Source organism: Dendrobates tinctorius, unplaced genomic scaffold, assembly GCF_039654945.1.
Source record: "Dendrobates tinctorius isolate UK_male_01 unplaced genomic scaffold, ASM3965494v1 ptg000138l, whole genome shotgun sequence".
Lineage (NCBI taxonomy): Eukaryota > Metazoa > Chordata > Amphibia > Anura > Dendrobatidae > Dendrobates > Dendrobates tinctorius.
The window spans coordinates 2732216-2747626 of NW_027361806.1; the positions used below are offsets into that span (position 1 = coordinate 2732216).

Sequence of the window (15411 nt, forward strand, 5' to 3'; positions counted from 1 at the left end):
ACCCCTTAGCGACAGAGCCAGTTTGTAGCTTAATGACCAGGCCAATTTTTACAATTCTGACCACAGTCACTTTATGAGGTTATAACTCTGGAACGCTTTAATGGATCCCGCTGATTCTGAGAATGTTTTTTTGTGACATATTGTACTTCATGTTAGTGGTAAAATTTCTTCGATAAGTCTTGTGTTTATTTATGAAAAAAACGGAAATATGGCAGAAATTTTGAAAATTTTGCAATTTTAAAACTTTAAATTTTTATGCCCTTAAATCAGAGAGATGTGTCACACAAATTTCTTAATAAATAACATTTCCCACATGTCTACTTTACATCAGCACAATTTTGGAAGCAAATTTTTTTTTTGTTAGGAAGTTATAAGGGTTAAAAGTTGACCAGCGATTTCTCATTTTTACAACAAAATTCACAAAACCATTTTTTTTAGGGACCACATCATATTTAAAGTCATTTTGAGGGGTGTACATGACAGAAAAAAAAACAAAAGTGGCACCGTTCTAAAAACTAGACCCCTCAAGATGTGTGGTGAGCTCTTTGAACCCCCAAGCACTTCACAGAAGTTTATAAACGCAGAGCCGTGAAAATAAAGTCTTTTTTATTTCCACAAGTGATTTTTTAGACCCCAATTTCTAGACCCCCAAAGTTGGTAAATAGTGGAAACCCCTCAATTCTTGCTGCAACCCTAACCCCAACCCTAATCCCTAATCATAATTCTAACCCTAATCCTAGTTCGCACCCTAATCCTAGTTCGCCCTAACCCTAATTCTAACCCTACCCTAACCCTAATGGAAAACTGAAAATAAAAGTATTTTCTTTATTTCGTTATGTTGGCCTAACTAAGGGGGTGATAAACGGCGGGGTTATGTACTATTATTTTTATTTTGATCACGATGATAGTTTATCATCGTGATCAAAATAACTGAATGGAATCTGCCAGCCGGAGCCGGCAGATTCCCGGCGGCGCCCACCGGAGGATGCCGGCGGAACGCGGGACCACCGGGAGGGGACCCTGGAGAGGTACCGGGGGAGGATCGGGGACCCTAGTTCTCTCTCCTCTGATGTGCGATCACATCAGAGGAATGAGAAATTTAATGCAAAATCGCGTTTTTGGTTTTTTTGCGGTCGTCGTTATACGGTTACCCCCGGCTGCCGAGACCCCGGAGAAAATCCGACACGGGGGGGGGGGCGCTATTCACTTTCTCCACAGCGCAGTGAATTAGCGGCGCCGTGGTTTATGTACACTTAATTACCGCCGTTAAAAGGCGTATCGGCGGTGGCTAAGGGGTTAAAAAAAAAAACCCTCCCAGTGTCCAAAATGAAGCCTTTCCTGAAAGTTTCCACTTGAAAAACCTCTTCATATTTGACCTAAAAAGATTTCTGTGTGTACAGAACTTGAGCGCCGTCTTTGGGGTGTGTTCACACTGAGTCGAACCTCACAAGTTTTACCTCACAAGTTTTACCTCACAAGTTTTACCTCACAAGTTCTACCCCACAAGTTCTACCCCACAAGTTCTACCCCACAAGTTTTACCTCACAAGTTTTACCCCACAAGTTCTACCCCACAAGTTTTACTTCACAAGTTTTACTTCACAAGTTCTACCCCACAAGTTTTACCCAAGTTCTACCCCACAAGTTTTACCCCACGAGTTTTACCCAAGTTCTACCCCACAAGTTTTACCCCACGAGTTTTACCCAAGTTTTACACTACAAGTTTTACCCCACGAGTTTTGATTTTTTCAGTAGGATTTTTCGAGAAAAAAACCGCCGCAAAAAGATCCAGTGTGAACAAGCCCTGAGCTAAAACACTGCGGACTGGCGTTATCTGCCCCCTGGAATTCTTTGAAGGGACTGTCTGGCGTTTAGTATAAGGCCATATCTATGTTGCGGCCATTTTGGGCAGCTCCTCAGTGGTCACACCTCGTGCTGTCATACATGTCACAGTTCTGCATTTTTCTCACTAAATTTTCAATTGTTGTCTAAAATAAAAAAAAAAGTATATATTTTAGCACAAGCAAAAAAAAAATAATTCTAAACTGTGACGCTTCATCTGTGGAGGAACTACAAGTTCCAGCGGCCCCTGCGCCTTCTCTAACACGATAGTCCGCTAGGTCGGTTACAGGCGCACTGATAAGTCACCAGTCACGTGATTTAGTAAAGCCTCTTCATGCGTTGCATACCAAACCACGCCTACCTTCCAGATCACGGCCAACCCAGTGCAGTTCTCGCGAGATGAAGCACGTCACTTCCGCCCTTCGTTTTTCTTTAGGAAACCCCTTGCCGTCGCTCTGGTCTCTTTTTCACCCAGCAGGCCAAGATGGCGGATATCCAGGTGAGGGCTCCGTGTGGTCGGGACATACAGTCCGCTATTAGCGTTGTGGCTGCGGCGCATAGAGGGCGAGGCCTGGGTAATGAGCGCCCGGGGGAGCTGGGGAAGGTGACAAGAGTGGTGGGTGGGCCCACATGGAGGCCATGACGGTCGGCGGCTGTGTCCTGTACATGTGGCCTCCATGTGTGCTCTGCATCCCCGGGCTCCCGTGCCTCCTCCCCCCGCTCCTGTACACTGGTCGGGCCACAGATAATCCTCCCGGTGCCGGCCTCATGTACCAGTGCTGATGGCTTCTTCCCCGTGCGGCATTAACACCTCAAGAACTGTGCTAATGAAAGCCGCCATTTATTTAGTGGTCTGCCCCTTTAAAACGTCTTAAAGGGATCCCCGGAAAATAAATTTAAAGTGCCCTTCCCTTGTTTGTTAATGGATAAAATTGCGAAGTGCTTGTGTGTAAAAAAAAAAAAAAAATCCCTGTAAATATTTTTTACTGCCCATTGCCTAGGTTACCTGCCTCCTCCGTATTCCCATTAGCAATGGCGGAGCATAAGCTGCTCTGAGTCTTGCTGGAGCGCACTGTTGGCTTCCATTCCCTCCCGTCTTCAGTGTCTACTTGCAGTATCGGGAGTGCTCGCACTTTTGGGCCGCTGGCGCGACAACGCTGCAGGTCTGAGCTGTCTGCAAAGAAGTGCATTGCTCCCGCCAGCCGAGGAGGTGGGGAGCAGGGCGTTGTTACAAGGGCCCTTGCAGGCACCGGGTACAACATTTGGGTAATGGTAGTTTATACCACTTACTGCAACTGTTTGTATAAAACTTTTACGCCAAAGTTCTAGACTTTGTATTTGGCAGAAGATACTGGTGTGTATGGACATTGTGTGTGTGTGTATGGACTGGGGAGAGGGTAAGGGTAGATTTTTGCAGAGAAAACTCACTCCGTAAGGTTGTTATGTCCATTGTTACTGTACATGTTTCTCCTGTCCTCCTAGTTTGCTACAATGTATCATTCTGCAGGAAGAATTAGAGAATTGGATACATTTGTGACAAATGTCTAATAGCAGCGCCGAGTCTGAGGGTTCATCCTCTTCTGTAAATTTCTTAATGCTGCACCAACACTAAATATAGGGTACGTCGGTAGCATGCAGCGTCATGTGCCCATAGGAGGAGCTGGCCGGGGGCGGAGCTTAGCGACAGCCCTGTGCTGCGCCTCCTAACGCTAGCGTGAAACTAGCCTTAGTGCAGATTTTGCGTGGATTTTGCCCAGGGCTGTGGAGTCGGTAAGCCAAACCTGCGACTCCGACTCCTCAATTTCCCTTACACCGACTCCCACACATATTGCTTATATTTAAGTGAAAAATTTATTGTAGTACAATGTGAACCTCAGACATTTAATCATTTTTATGATCCAATAATCAAGATATTTAGATAGAACAGAATATATATTGGTGTACTACCCGGTTTTCATTCTTTTTGGTACAGATACGATATGGATAGACAGATATGGATAAATGGATAGATAGAGCAGATTTCTAATCTGCTTTTGCTATTGAAAACATTATCTATGAGCTCAAAAACCTTTCAGGTCATGCAGTTTTTTAAAAAGATGATCAGCTTTTGCAGCTGAAAAACGTATCCTCAAAAAACACAGGAAAAACGCTGTGTTAATGTAGCCTTAGATCAGGAATAGAACAGCCATTTATAGGACATTTCATAACTTTCCCAAACTCCTATGAAAAAATATTCAGCACATCCTGCATTGAACTACTGTACCCAATTTATTATATATTTTAGGAGTTGGAGTCGGTCCATTTTATACCGACTCCGACTCCACCAAAATGAGCTCCGACTCCACGACTCCGACTCCACAGCCCTGATTTTGCCTGTGTTTTTACACCTGCGGGTTTCTGTAATGGAACAGATTCCGCACAAAGAATTGACATGCTGCGGAAAATAAACCACAGCAAATGTGCGTGGAATTTTTCGCAGCATGTGCACAGCGTTTTTTAGATTCCATTGGTTAAAATGGTACTGTACACAGGATCAGAATCTGCAACGTGTGCACATACTCTTACAGTACCAGCCAAATGAATGAACTTCTGACAACTTATGCACATTACTCTTAGGCTGTGTGCACAAGCTGCGGATTTGTGTAAAGGGCATGTCACACTAAGAGATATCGCTAGCAATATCGCTATAACTAGTGACGTTATAGCGATATTGCTAGCGATATCTCTGTGTCTGATACTTACCTACGACCGGCTCCCCTGCTGGTTATCGCTGATCGAGCGAGAACGTTCAGGACTGTTTCTCGTCGTCTGTTTCCTGTGACGCTTCCTGCTGTGAGGACGAGCGACGCGTGGAGCCGGGCGGGAGGACGCAGGATCGCCTGGTGTGACAGGTAAGTAGCGATCCCCGTCCCCAGCGATGTCGCTGGTGAGATCTGCCTGTGTGGCAGCTCACTAGCGACCACTTAGCGATGTACCAGCGATCCTGACCGCGTCATATCGCTGGTCGGGATCGCTGGTACATCGCTAAGTGTGACAGTACCTGTAATCTGCAGATTTTCTGCGGTTTAGCCTGCGGGTTTCCCCTGCAGTTTGACACCTGCCATGGAGCAGGTGCCAAACCGCAGTGGATTCCGCACAAAGTATTGACATGCTGCGGTTTTGAAACTACAGCAAATCCGCACGGAAAATTCCGCACAGTGTGCACTGCGGATTTCTATTTCCATTGATTATAACGGTACTGTACACCACAGCACCAAAACCGCTGCAGATCCGCAGCGTGTGCACACACCCTTATTTTTGCATTGTGCATTTTAACCTTCAGATTGTGTTGTTGTTTTTTTTTTTTGTTTTTTTTTTTTTCCCTTCAAGCCTTCAACAAAATGTTGAAAGTTTAATGGCTCAGGATAATTCCTCATGCACCAAGTATCTATACCCCTAACATGGAAAATTCACCTGTGACAAGGTTTTACAGAAAATTCTGAAACTGTCCTGTTCGTCTGAAGGGGGTCTGCAGAAATCCATATTAAAAAAAATAAATAAAAATATTTCATCACAAAAATGTCTGCGTGAACAGAGGATGGCAAATGATTGACCGGTCTGGATTTCCTGCCCCCCGAATGTATACAGGGGGTCAGTCTTTGGCTGTCGAAGTGTATGGCTAGCTGCAGTCTGTCTTGTTTCAGGGCAGTTATGACTGGTCCATGTTTTTTCTGCTGCTCATACAATGCCGATGCCTCTAAAGTTTTCTTGGTTTCACACACTGACATATTTCTTGTTTTGCAGACTGAGAGGGCTTATCAGAAGCAGCCGACTATCTTCCAGAACAAGAAGCGTGTGCTTCTTGGGGAGACCGGCAAAGAGAAGCTACCCCGCTATTACAAGAATGTTGGTCTGGGATTCAAGACTCCCAAAGAGGTAACTGTTGTGGCATTCTTATAAATCCAGTGCGGAGCAAATAGCTGTAAATGACAAGGCTGATTCTTTTTCAAAACTTAAATTTTTTTATGCTGTATGTATCTAAGAGAAGTTGTGTACAGCCTGCACTACATCATGTAGAGAAAACCAGTGACATTTGTCCCTTAAAGTATGCACATGTTTCATTTGGTACTTAAAGGGTATGTCCACCTCAGAAAATATATGATCACAATATTGATGACCGGTATTATCAGACCGTCAGGAATCTCACTGTCATGAACCTTGTAATCAGCTGCCTGTCTCGGCGTTACAATATCCAGCAGTCACTATTGGATGTACAGCATGAAGGTAGAGAATGAAGAGACTACAGCGGTCACTTGATATTTATTTGGAGGTGTTGAGAGTTAGACCCTCCCCAATCTGATATCTATGAACCGTCCTTGATATGTGCTATCAGAATTATGATGGGTTATTCTAAGTGGACATTTCCCCATAATCAGCATCTCCCTTTATTTAATAGGAAGTCAATTGATCTTTTACTGCTTTCATTTTCAGGCAATTGAGGGCACATACATTGACAAGAAATGTCCCTTCACTGGCAACGTCTCTATTCGTGGTCGCATTCTGTCCGGTAAGTTTTTTTTTTTTTTTGTTTTTTTTATAACATCCTGGGGCTTGATAGTCCTGCCATAATAGTATTATATTGATCTGTATAATTATTTTTTGTGCGGTCTGTAGACTTTACACTTGCCTCAATTTCTATTTAGGAGTTGTCACCAAGATGAAGATGCAGCGCACAATTGTCATCCGCCGGGATTATTTGCACTACATTCGCAAGTACAACCGTTTCGAAAAACGCCACAAGAACATGTCTGTGCATCTGTCCCCCTGCTTTAGGTGAGATATGTAGTCTGCACTGCAGAATATTAGTTTGTCCACTACTTTTACATTGATGCCCTACTTTTAGATTCATTGGTCTGGAAGTACTCACTTGCCGAGCTGCTCCATCTACTTGTAATGGCTGCCATACATGTTAGTCCAAACAACCTTTGTCACTGCAAGGTAATACTTCACATAACATAGCTGAGCACTGACACCAGATTGAGATTTAGAGTCAAGAAGGCTCTAGATCCTAGTCTGTTGTCAGCGCTGAGCTTTGTAATGGCTGATGCAGGGTACCACACATCTGCCTCTTAATGATTTGAATACTGTGTATTGAACTTGGGAGGTGACAAGCTTCCATTCTATGATACCAAAAAACAAAACGTTAAACCGCACCCTATAAGCATCAAAGTCTTTAAGACAGATTTGTAAAGGCGCACATCAAAACCAGGGAGTCTATCCTGGAACAAGTTCCATAGCAATAGATAAAAAGACAGCACCTTAGACAGTGGTGAAAAAAAAGCCTTACATTTTATTCTACCTCCTGTGACACACAGGAGGCAGAATAAAATGTAAGGCTATTTTTTTTTTTCACCACCGTCTGAGGCGCTGTCTTTTTAGCTAAAGCTTCCATTCTATGTCTGTACTCCCACAAGTGCCAGTGGTGGGAATCAAGCATAGTATATGAATAGTATAGTAGAGGAGGCATAGCAAATTCTGGAGAAATACTAGTGCTAATGGAAAGGTACATTTCACACTTTGCTAAGTGCGGAGCTAGAGAACATCTGGGGTGAACTTATCTGAGTTTCTTACAAAAAAACTGCTCCATCAATTATCCTGCGATCTAATTCGTCCATTGGTGGGTGTCTTAACTCTTGCACCCCCTGTAATCAAAACGTCTAACGTCATTACGGTCTGTTCAGTGTATTTTCGACTCCCATTACTCCTTAAGAATAGTTTATACTTTATTATTATTATTATTATTATTATTATTATTATGCATTAATATAGCACCATTTATTCCATGGCACTTTACATGTGAAAAGGGGAAATATAGACAAGTACAATAAACATGTGTAAGACAAGGGACACACAAGTACATAAGGAGAGGGGGACCCTGCCTGCGAGGGCTCACAGTCTACAGGGATGGGTGAGGATACAGTAGGAGAGGGTAGAGCAGGTCTTGCCGTAGTTCCGTAGACCGAGGATCATAGTAGGCTGTAGGCTTGTCGGAACAGGTGGGTCTTCAGGTTCTTCTTGAAGGTTTCTGTTGATGGTGAGTGTCTGATGTGTTGCGGCAGGGAGTTCGAGTATGGCAGAGTATGACTTCAGCGTCATGTAGTCATGGTAGTCCTTTCACCCACTACATTTAAGCTGCTGTCAAATCCTTGGGTTCTCTTCATACTGAAATTGATTTTTGGCTTCTCTGTTCACGTGTGCTGCGATATTCAAGAAAGAAGAAATAGACTCAAGCGGAAACCGTTATAGTGAATGGGCCCTCCTGCTTCAGTGTGTCTTTGTTCTGCAACAACTCCATTTTCCATTGAATCAAATTGTTTGGATTTAGTGTATTGAAAACATGCGAGGAAGGCCTTGAGGTGACTTGAGAGCCGTAACATGATGTGGCCTCTTTATATGCAATGTGAACTTGACCTTTCAGTCTTGTCTTCTCTTCAGTATACACCATATGGTGGTCTGTTTTTTGGGGAGTTTTTTTTTTTTTTTTTTTTTTTTTTTTGGGACAATGGCTACTTGTCCACAGAATATGCTCTTATGTGATGGACCCCACCTCCGAGACTTTAGCCTTTCTTTTAGACCACTACTTTCCCTATTCAGAGATTTGCTTTATTTGAAGAGCTGTGCAGGTTTATAATCACTGTCAGGATCCTCGTGCACCAGTGGCGAGACTGGGTGTTCATGTGACCAAGCCTGTGATCTCCATTCTTTTGGCCACATTATCACTAGACGCGCACATCTTTGCTCAATGAAAGTGACTTGAGGGAGGACTCGCAAATCTTGTCGTAATGTGGATGGGAGTGTGCATATCGCATACTTGCGGTCCCGTGTCTGCCCAGTCTCTGCACTGGATAATCCTCACAGCGGGCACTGAGGAGTCACATGTCTGCAGTCACGTAGTGATAGGCCTGCACAACCTCTTTAAATGTTCATGGGCTTCAGTAGAAAGCAGGCTCTGTTAAATGTATTACAATATGTGGCTGCTTTGCGTTGCTATAAAGGAGGTTGCGGTGGCTGTTTGACCATCTTCCTTTTGTTGTGTATATCCCAGAAATGCTTATGCTGGGAATACCCCCTTTAATTTGAACGTGGGATGGGTTTTTAAAGAAACAAGAAGTTTGGCACTTGGTGATTCTCTGGAATTTTGCAGCAAGTTTTCTTTCACATGTCTGACTTGATTTGCTGCTAGCCATGGATTATGGGTTTTGTGTGAAAGAATGGTATTCAATCATTCCATTCAGCAGTTAATAAATAAAAAAAATGACCTAAACATTTTAAAAGTTGGGAGAGGAGTGCTCAGAAGACTGCTTTGCGCAGTCTGTATTGGGTCCTCTTGCAGCCAAACCTCAGCTGAACTTCAGTTGTCGTAGGGATCTATACTGATCTTAGTTGGGCTACTAGATCCAAGAGAAGAGCTTGGCATCTGCTAAGTAATACTGATTTTATGTGATTTATGGATTTGATTTATGGTCTGATGTTCTTGGTTATGTGAGAACTTGCTGAATCTAAACTGTTAGGGGGAACTTCTTGGGAAGGTGTCCAGGAGTAATACATTCCTGCTCTACCTTCTGGTGTAGTCAGATAATCTGCATTAGAGTAGGCTACTGAGGGGGCACTAAGCAAATGGTTTGTTATAAAGTATTCTGGCTCCTCTCACTTCTGTATTGGGAGGTGAACGGTGCACATGGCATCCAGTCTTCTATCTGCCAAGACGTGTATGCATGTGAGATGCCCAAGGAGATGGCAGCAGATACCAGTGTTACTGGACAGAGGCCTTGATAAAGGTGCAGGATGGTTCTAAGATTTTAGGGATTGCTACATGCTGGTCTGCCAACAAAAGCATAATCACTTTGCATCACGCCTGAATTTTGTGGAATTTTGTTCATGTTCTGGATTTTCTCAGATCTTCTACTACGCACCTTCTTGAAAAAGCCTTTAGTGCCAACCATGAGTATTTTCTGGTATTGGAATAGGGAAGGTGCATAATACTTGCAGCATGTGACCCGGCAGATATCGGTCTCCAGCCGTGGAAGTGAGCGCATCTGGAATACCCCTTTAACTACAATGGCCAGTATTACCATATGACACCAATACCTAACCTCTTTATTGCTTGGCAGAGTGGTGTCAGTGATTGTCGATGCAGATTGTGATGATGGAAGTAACCTGTCATTTGTTTGGAGCAATGACTTCCAATTTCCATCCTTGAAAATGACGGTGCTTTTGTTCTTGTCTTGCAGGGACGTCCAAATCGGAGATATCGTCACTGTTGGAGAGTGCCGTCCTCTCAGCAAAACTGTTCGTTTCAACGTTCTGAAAGTAACAAAAGCCGCTGGAACCAAAAAACAATTCCAGAAGTTTTAAATGTAAATCAGATGTTCTTTCAGGTCAAATAAATCTTTATAAAAACATCAAATTTGAGTTTTTACTTTTTTTAATTTGAAAAAATGCACTTCTATCTGTACCTTGTAAATTTTAGGTCTTTGCAAAAATTTGCAACCAAATATCCAGGTGAAGAAATCTGAGCAGTAGGAAACAAGGTCTGTGAAAAATGCACAAGGGCTTACTATTTCTGAGAATAAGATTTGTCGTTTGCATTACACAACATGATTACAATGATGCTGCATTGAAAGTGATGCCATCGCTGGTCGCTCTGGTGCAGTATAGTGAGACATGTGAGGGTCAGCAGGACCACCATGAGTGCAGTTAGTTCCCACACTGCACTTGGCCCATATGTGCATCCAGATTCCATCTTGATGCCCAGACACATACCTCTGCAAATCTGTTAGTCAATATGGAATAAAAACTGCAAATAAGTTTCAACGTATTTGCTGTTTCTAGATGCAATGTGAAAACTGCACGGCTAGTTTTCTTATAACCAGAGTGTGAACCTAACTGTAAGCCACTAAAGCCCCCGTTACACACTGCGATATCGCTAGCAATATCGCTGTAAAGTCACCGATTTTGTGACGCTGCAGCGATATTGCTAGCGATATTGCTGCATGTGATACTTACCTCTGACTGGCTCCCCCGCTGATTATCGCTGATCGCGCGAGAAGCTCCTGGACCATTCCTCTTCGGTCACTTCCTGCGGCGCTTCCTGCTGTGACGACGAGCGACGCGTGGAGCCGGGCGGGAGGACGGAGGATCGCCGCGTCTGACAGGTAAGTAGCGATCCCCGTCCCCAGCGATGTCGCTAGTGAGATCTGCCTGTGTGGCAGCTCACTAGCAACTACCTAGCGATGCACCAGCGATCCTGACCACGTTAGATCGCTGGTCGGGATCGCTGGTGAGTCGCTAGGTGTAACGGTACCCTAACTGTTCAGAGTTGAATGTAGAGACTTGTGTCCAGATCTGTCCCATCCAGCATCTATGGGATGCGCTGGAAATCAAGTCCAATTTACCAACTTAAAGGTGTTATCTAGGACCACTTAAAAAAAAAAAAAAAAAAATATATATATATATATATATATATATATATATATATATATATATATATATATATATATATATATATATATATATATATATTAGTCCTGAACAACCCCTTTAAAGCATATGGACGCATTAGAGATGGGTTTATTTTTTTCACCCTCAAACTTAGTTTTACATGTGCATGTAGGTTTTGCAAAGTCAAGTTACAGACTCTCCCAGAAAGAAGCTTGCTGACAGATTCTCGGGTAAGTGCAACCAGCAATAAGACAGTGAAACAGGTTTAATAAGAGAAATTTTAGCCCAAAATAGATGCATTTAAAGAGAATCTGTCACCGGGTTTTTGCTTCCCCCTTCTGAGAGCAGTATAATGTAGAGACAGACCCTGATTCCAGTGATGTATCGATTACTGGACCCCTTGCTGGAGTTTTGATAAAATCCCTCTTTCCAGGTCACCACCTGACAGCACGCTGGAGGACGTCCTTATCCACAGTGGGACAGGAAACCACGAGAGTTCAAAAGGACCCTCCCCTCACCACCCTTCAGTGTTTTTTCCTGTCCCATTGCGGATAGGAACGACGAGAGATCCGACCGTTCTGAGCAGATGGTGAGGATCGGGGGGCCCAGCCTTTCCCTTCCCGCCTCAAGAATTCTGCAGGCTGGCACCCACCTGAGGGTCCCTCAGCAGACCCAGTGTAGCGCTGCTCCTGGGGGATGGAATCTCTTCCCTTGAGGGGGCTCTCGACTCCAGGCGTCACCTCAGATGTCCCTCAGCCAGGCCGCCTCTACAGAGCCACATCCTGTAAGCGGTCCCGGCACCAGAGGACGAGGGGACATCTCCGCAGCCAGCGCGGCAGAAGACCCACAGCCAGGTGGGGAGCCAACGTGGGGTGGATCGTGCCTCTCCAGGCGGCGTCACAGGACTTCCGGTCACGGGGTCCACGACGTCAGCTTCCGGGGGGAGGGCGGATTGCGACCCGAGCGGCCGCGTCACTTCCGGGGGCGGGCCCGGGCGACGGTAGTACTTCCGGGTAGCGGTTCTGTCACAGGATTTTAACTGAACCGCGCGCCCGGTGTGAAAAAGCCGACAGGCGACGTCCCCTCCAAGAGGATTCAGAGCAGGTCGGACATCGCCCGGATTAGCGGTGGAGAGCAGCCCCATACAGCCACTCCTGCAGAGATGGAGGATCAGGCAAAATCTGAGATGGGACCAGATGGCCAGGGTCACGTGAGTACCTCACCAAAGGTTACTGCAGGACCCTAGGTAGGCAGATCCCATAGGACACATATTCTATGTATTCCAGGGGACCCCTGCACAGAAGGAGTCTAAGAAGGAAAGTGCCCAATCTGTGCCATAAAACTAAAAGGCAGAAGCCCTTATGTGATGCATGCACCAGACGCATAGTGGGGGATGAGCAAGCCACTATGATGTCTAACATGAGATCCATTATAAGGGAGGAGGTACAGGCTTCAGTATCAGGCCTAAGATGCCCCCAGACTCCGCAGCCGATTCCCCAGGTATCCGGTAAAAGGCCAAGAGAGTCAGACTCCTCATCGGAAGGTGACCCGTCCGAATCAGGGCTAGACGAGGAGGGGATGAGAGAACCCGCAGAAAAGGTTAAGAGATACCTCTTCATCAGGGGATACAGACGAACTGTTAGGTGCTGTAAGACACACTATGCAGGACGAGGAACCCCCAGAGACTCTATCAGTACAGGACGAGATGTTTGGGGGACTGCGGTTGAAAACCTCGATGGTCTTCCCAGTAAATACGCATATACGAGCAATGATACTGGAGGAATGGGAAGAGGCAGAGAAGAGACTTACTGTCCCTAGAGACTTTAAACTGCGACTGCCATTTGACCCAGAGGAGGTCAAGGTCTGGGAGGAAATCCCAAAAATAGATATCCCGGTTGCAAAGGTGTCTAAAAAGACTGTAATTCCCTTTGAGGACTCCTCCAATTTGAAGGAGCCCATGGACCGGAAGGCAGACTGCCTCTTAAAGAGAGCCTGGGAAAGTTCAGCCGTGGTCATACGGGCAAATATAGCAGCAACGTCGGTAGCACGATCAATGCACCTCTGGATAGATGACTTAGAGGAGCACCTTACAGATAGAACCCCAAAGGAGACTATCCTAAAATCCCTTCCCTTGTTAAAGTTAGCCACTGGGTTTCTAGCTGACGCTTCAGCGGAAACAGTCAGATTTACGTCCAGGAATCAGTCCCTGACCAACGCGGCCAGGAGAGCCATCTGGCTTAAAGAGCTGGTCGGGGGACGTTCAGTCCAAGAATAAGCTCTGCTCAATCCCCTTTTCGGGAGGCAAAGTCTTCGGGCCGGTGCTCGATGATATTTTGGAGAAAGCCTCTGATGAGAAAAAAGGGTTCCCGGAAGAGAAACGCAAAAAATATCAGCCCTTTCGTAGACACCGTTTTAACCAGAGGTCTGACTACAGAGGGAAGGGGAAAACTGGAAGATGGAGCTACCCCGAAGGGGGAGAGAGCAGGAGTAGAAATAACGACTCCATCTTCTCCGGGTCAAACTCCCGTAGGAAATGACGCCACCAGAGTAGGGGGATGATTGCTGGGGTTCCTAGAGGGATGGCAGAAAATTTCCAGCAGCCCCTGGGTGCTACAGGTGATCTCGCAGGGGTACAGGATAGAGTTCGACTCCCTCCGAGCCGTTTTCTGATAACCAACTCTCACCTCCACTCTGCCTCCCCCATGTGGCTTGATATTCAGGACCTCCTAACAACGGCCGCAGTTATCCCAGTACCCGTGCGAGAGGAAGGCAGAGGGCACTACTCAAGCCTTTTCTCAATAAGAAAGCCGTCAGGAGAGTCCAGAACTATAATCAATCTCAAACCCCTAAACAGGTGGCTAAGATACAAAAGATTCAAAATGGAATCAATAAAATCCACGATTCCTCTCCTAGGCAAGGGGGCGGTAATGTGTACTTTAGATTTAAAGAGTGCATATTACCATGTTCCCATCCACCCAGACCCTCAGAGATATCTCAGGTTTGCAGTCAGGAAAGAGGGAAGAATCTATCATTTCCAGTTCCGCTGCCTCCCCTTCAGGCTAGCTTCAGCTCCAAGGGTATTTATGAAGCTGATGGTAGAGGTAGTTGCCTACCTAAGAATCAGAAATATTACGGTGGTCCCTTACCTAGACGATTTCCTCATCTTAGCAGATTCAGTGGCCCGGCTCAGACTCGACTGTCAGTCTTTGATTTCCACGCTGCAGAGCTTGGGTTGGATTATAAGCTGGCAAAAATCAGATCTAGTACCCAAGTCAAAAATAAAGTTCCTGGGAGTAATGCTGGACTCAGAGAACAGAATGTCTTACCTTCCGGAGGTAAAACAGACCAGCACGAGGGAAAGGATTCGCCAGTTTGCAAGACAACGGGTCTCTATCAGAGAGGCCATGAAGATTCTGGGCCTAATGACATCCTGTATTCCCTGTGTCAGGTGGAGCCAGTTCCACTCTCGGGATCTACAACGGGCAGTTCTGTCTTCCTGGGACAGAAGGCAGAGCTCGTTAGACAAGAAGATCCGATTGTCTCACCGAGTCAGGAATTCCCTGAGGTGGTGGACCATTCCGAAGAATCTACGCACCGGTGTCTCATGGATCCAGGTCCCAGAGGTCATAGTCACCACAGACGCAAGTCAGCAAGGTTGGGGCGGACACGTCCAGGGAAGATACTACCAGGGACGATGGGGTCGAGAGGACAGCAAGGAGTCCTCCAACTTCAGAGAGCTTCATGCGGTATGGAAGTTACTATCGTCCGCCCAGTCACTAGTGAGGAACAGGCACGTCAAGGTACTATCGGACAATACCACGACAGTGGCTTTCCTGCATCACCAAGGCGGCCCAAGACACCCAGGACTGCAGCACCTAGCCGAGCAGATCTTCAGATGGGCAGAAAGAAACACCCTCTCGATCTCAGCAGTGCACCTAGAGGGCGAAAAGAACCGGGTGGCAGACTTTCTCAGCAGAAGAGTCGTCGCAACGGAACGGGAGCTGAACAGCGAGGTATTCAACAACCTATGCAACCGGTGGGGAACGCCGGAGATAGACCTGTTTGCAGTCAAGCAGAACACAAAGGTCAA

General features: G+C 45.7%; 1 protein-coding gene across 1 annotated transcript; it reads left to right on the forward strand.

Annotated features, from left to right (window-relative positions):
• Positions 1–2184: 2184 nt before the first annotated feature.
• Positions 2185–10287, forward strand: RPS11 (ribosomal protein S11). Its single transcript, XM_073544399.1, has 5 exons — positions 2185–2340; positions 5625–5756; positions 6312–6387; positions 6524–6653; positions 10112–10287. Exons 1-5 carry the CDS (start codon positions 2326–2328, stop codon positions 10233–10235), a joined length of 477 nt encoding a protein of 158 aa, XP_073400500.1. The 5' UTR covers positions 2185–2325; the 3' UTR covers positions 10236–10287.
• Positions 10288–15411: the final 5124 nt, after the last annotated feature.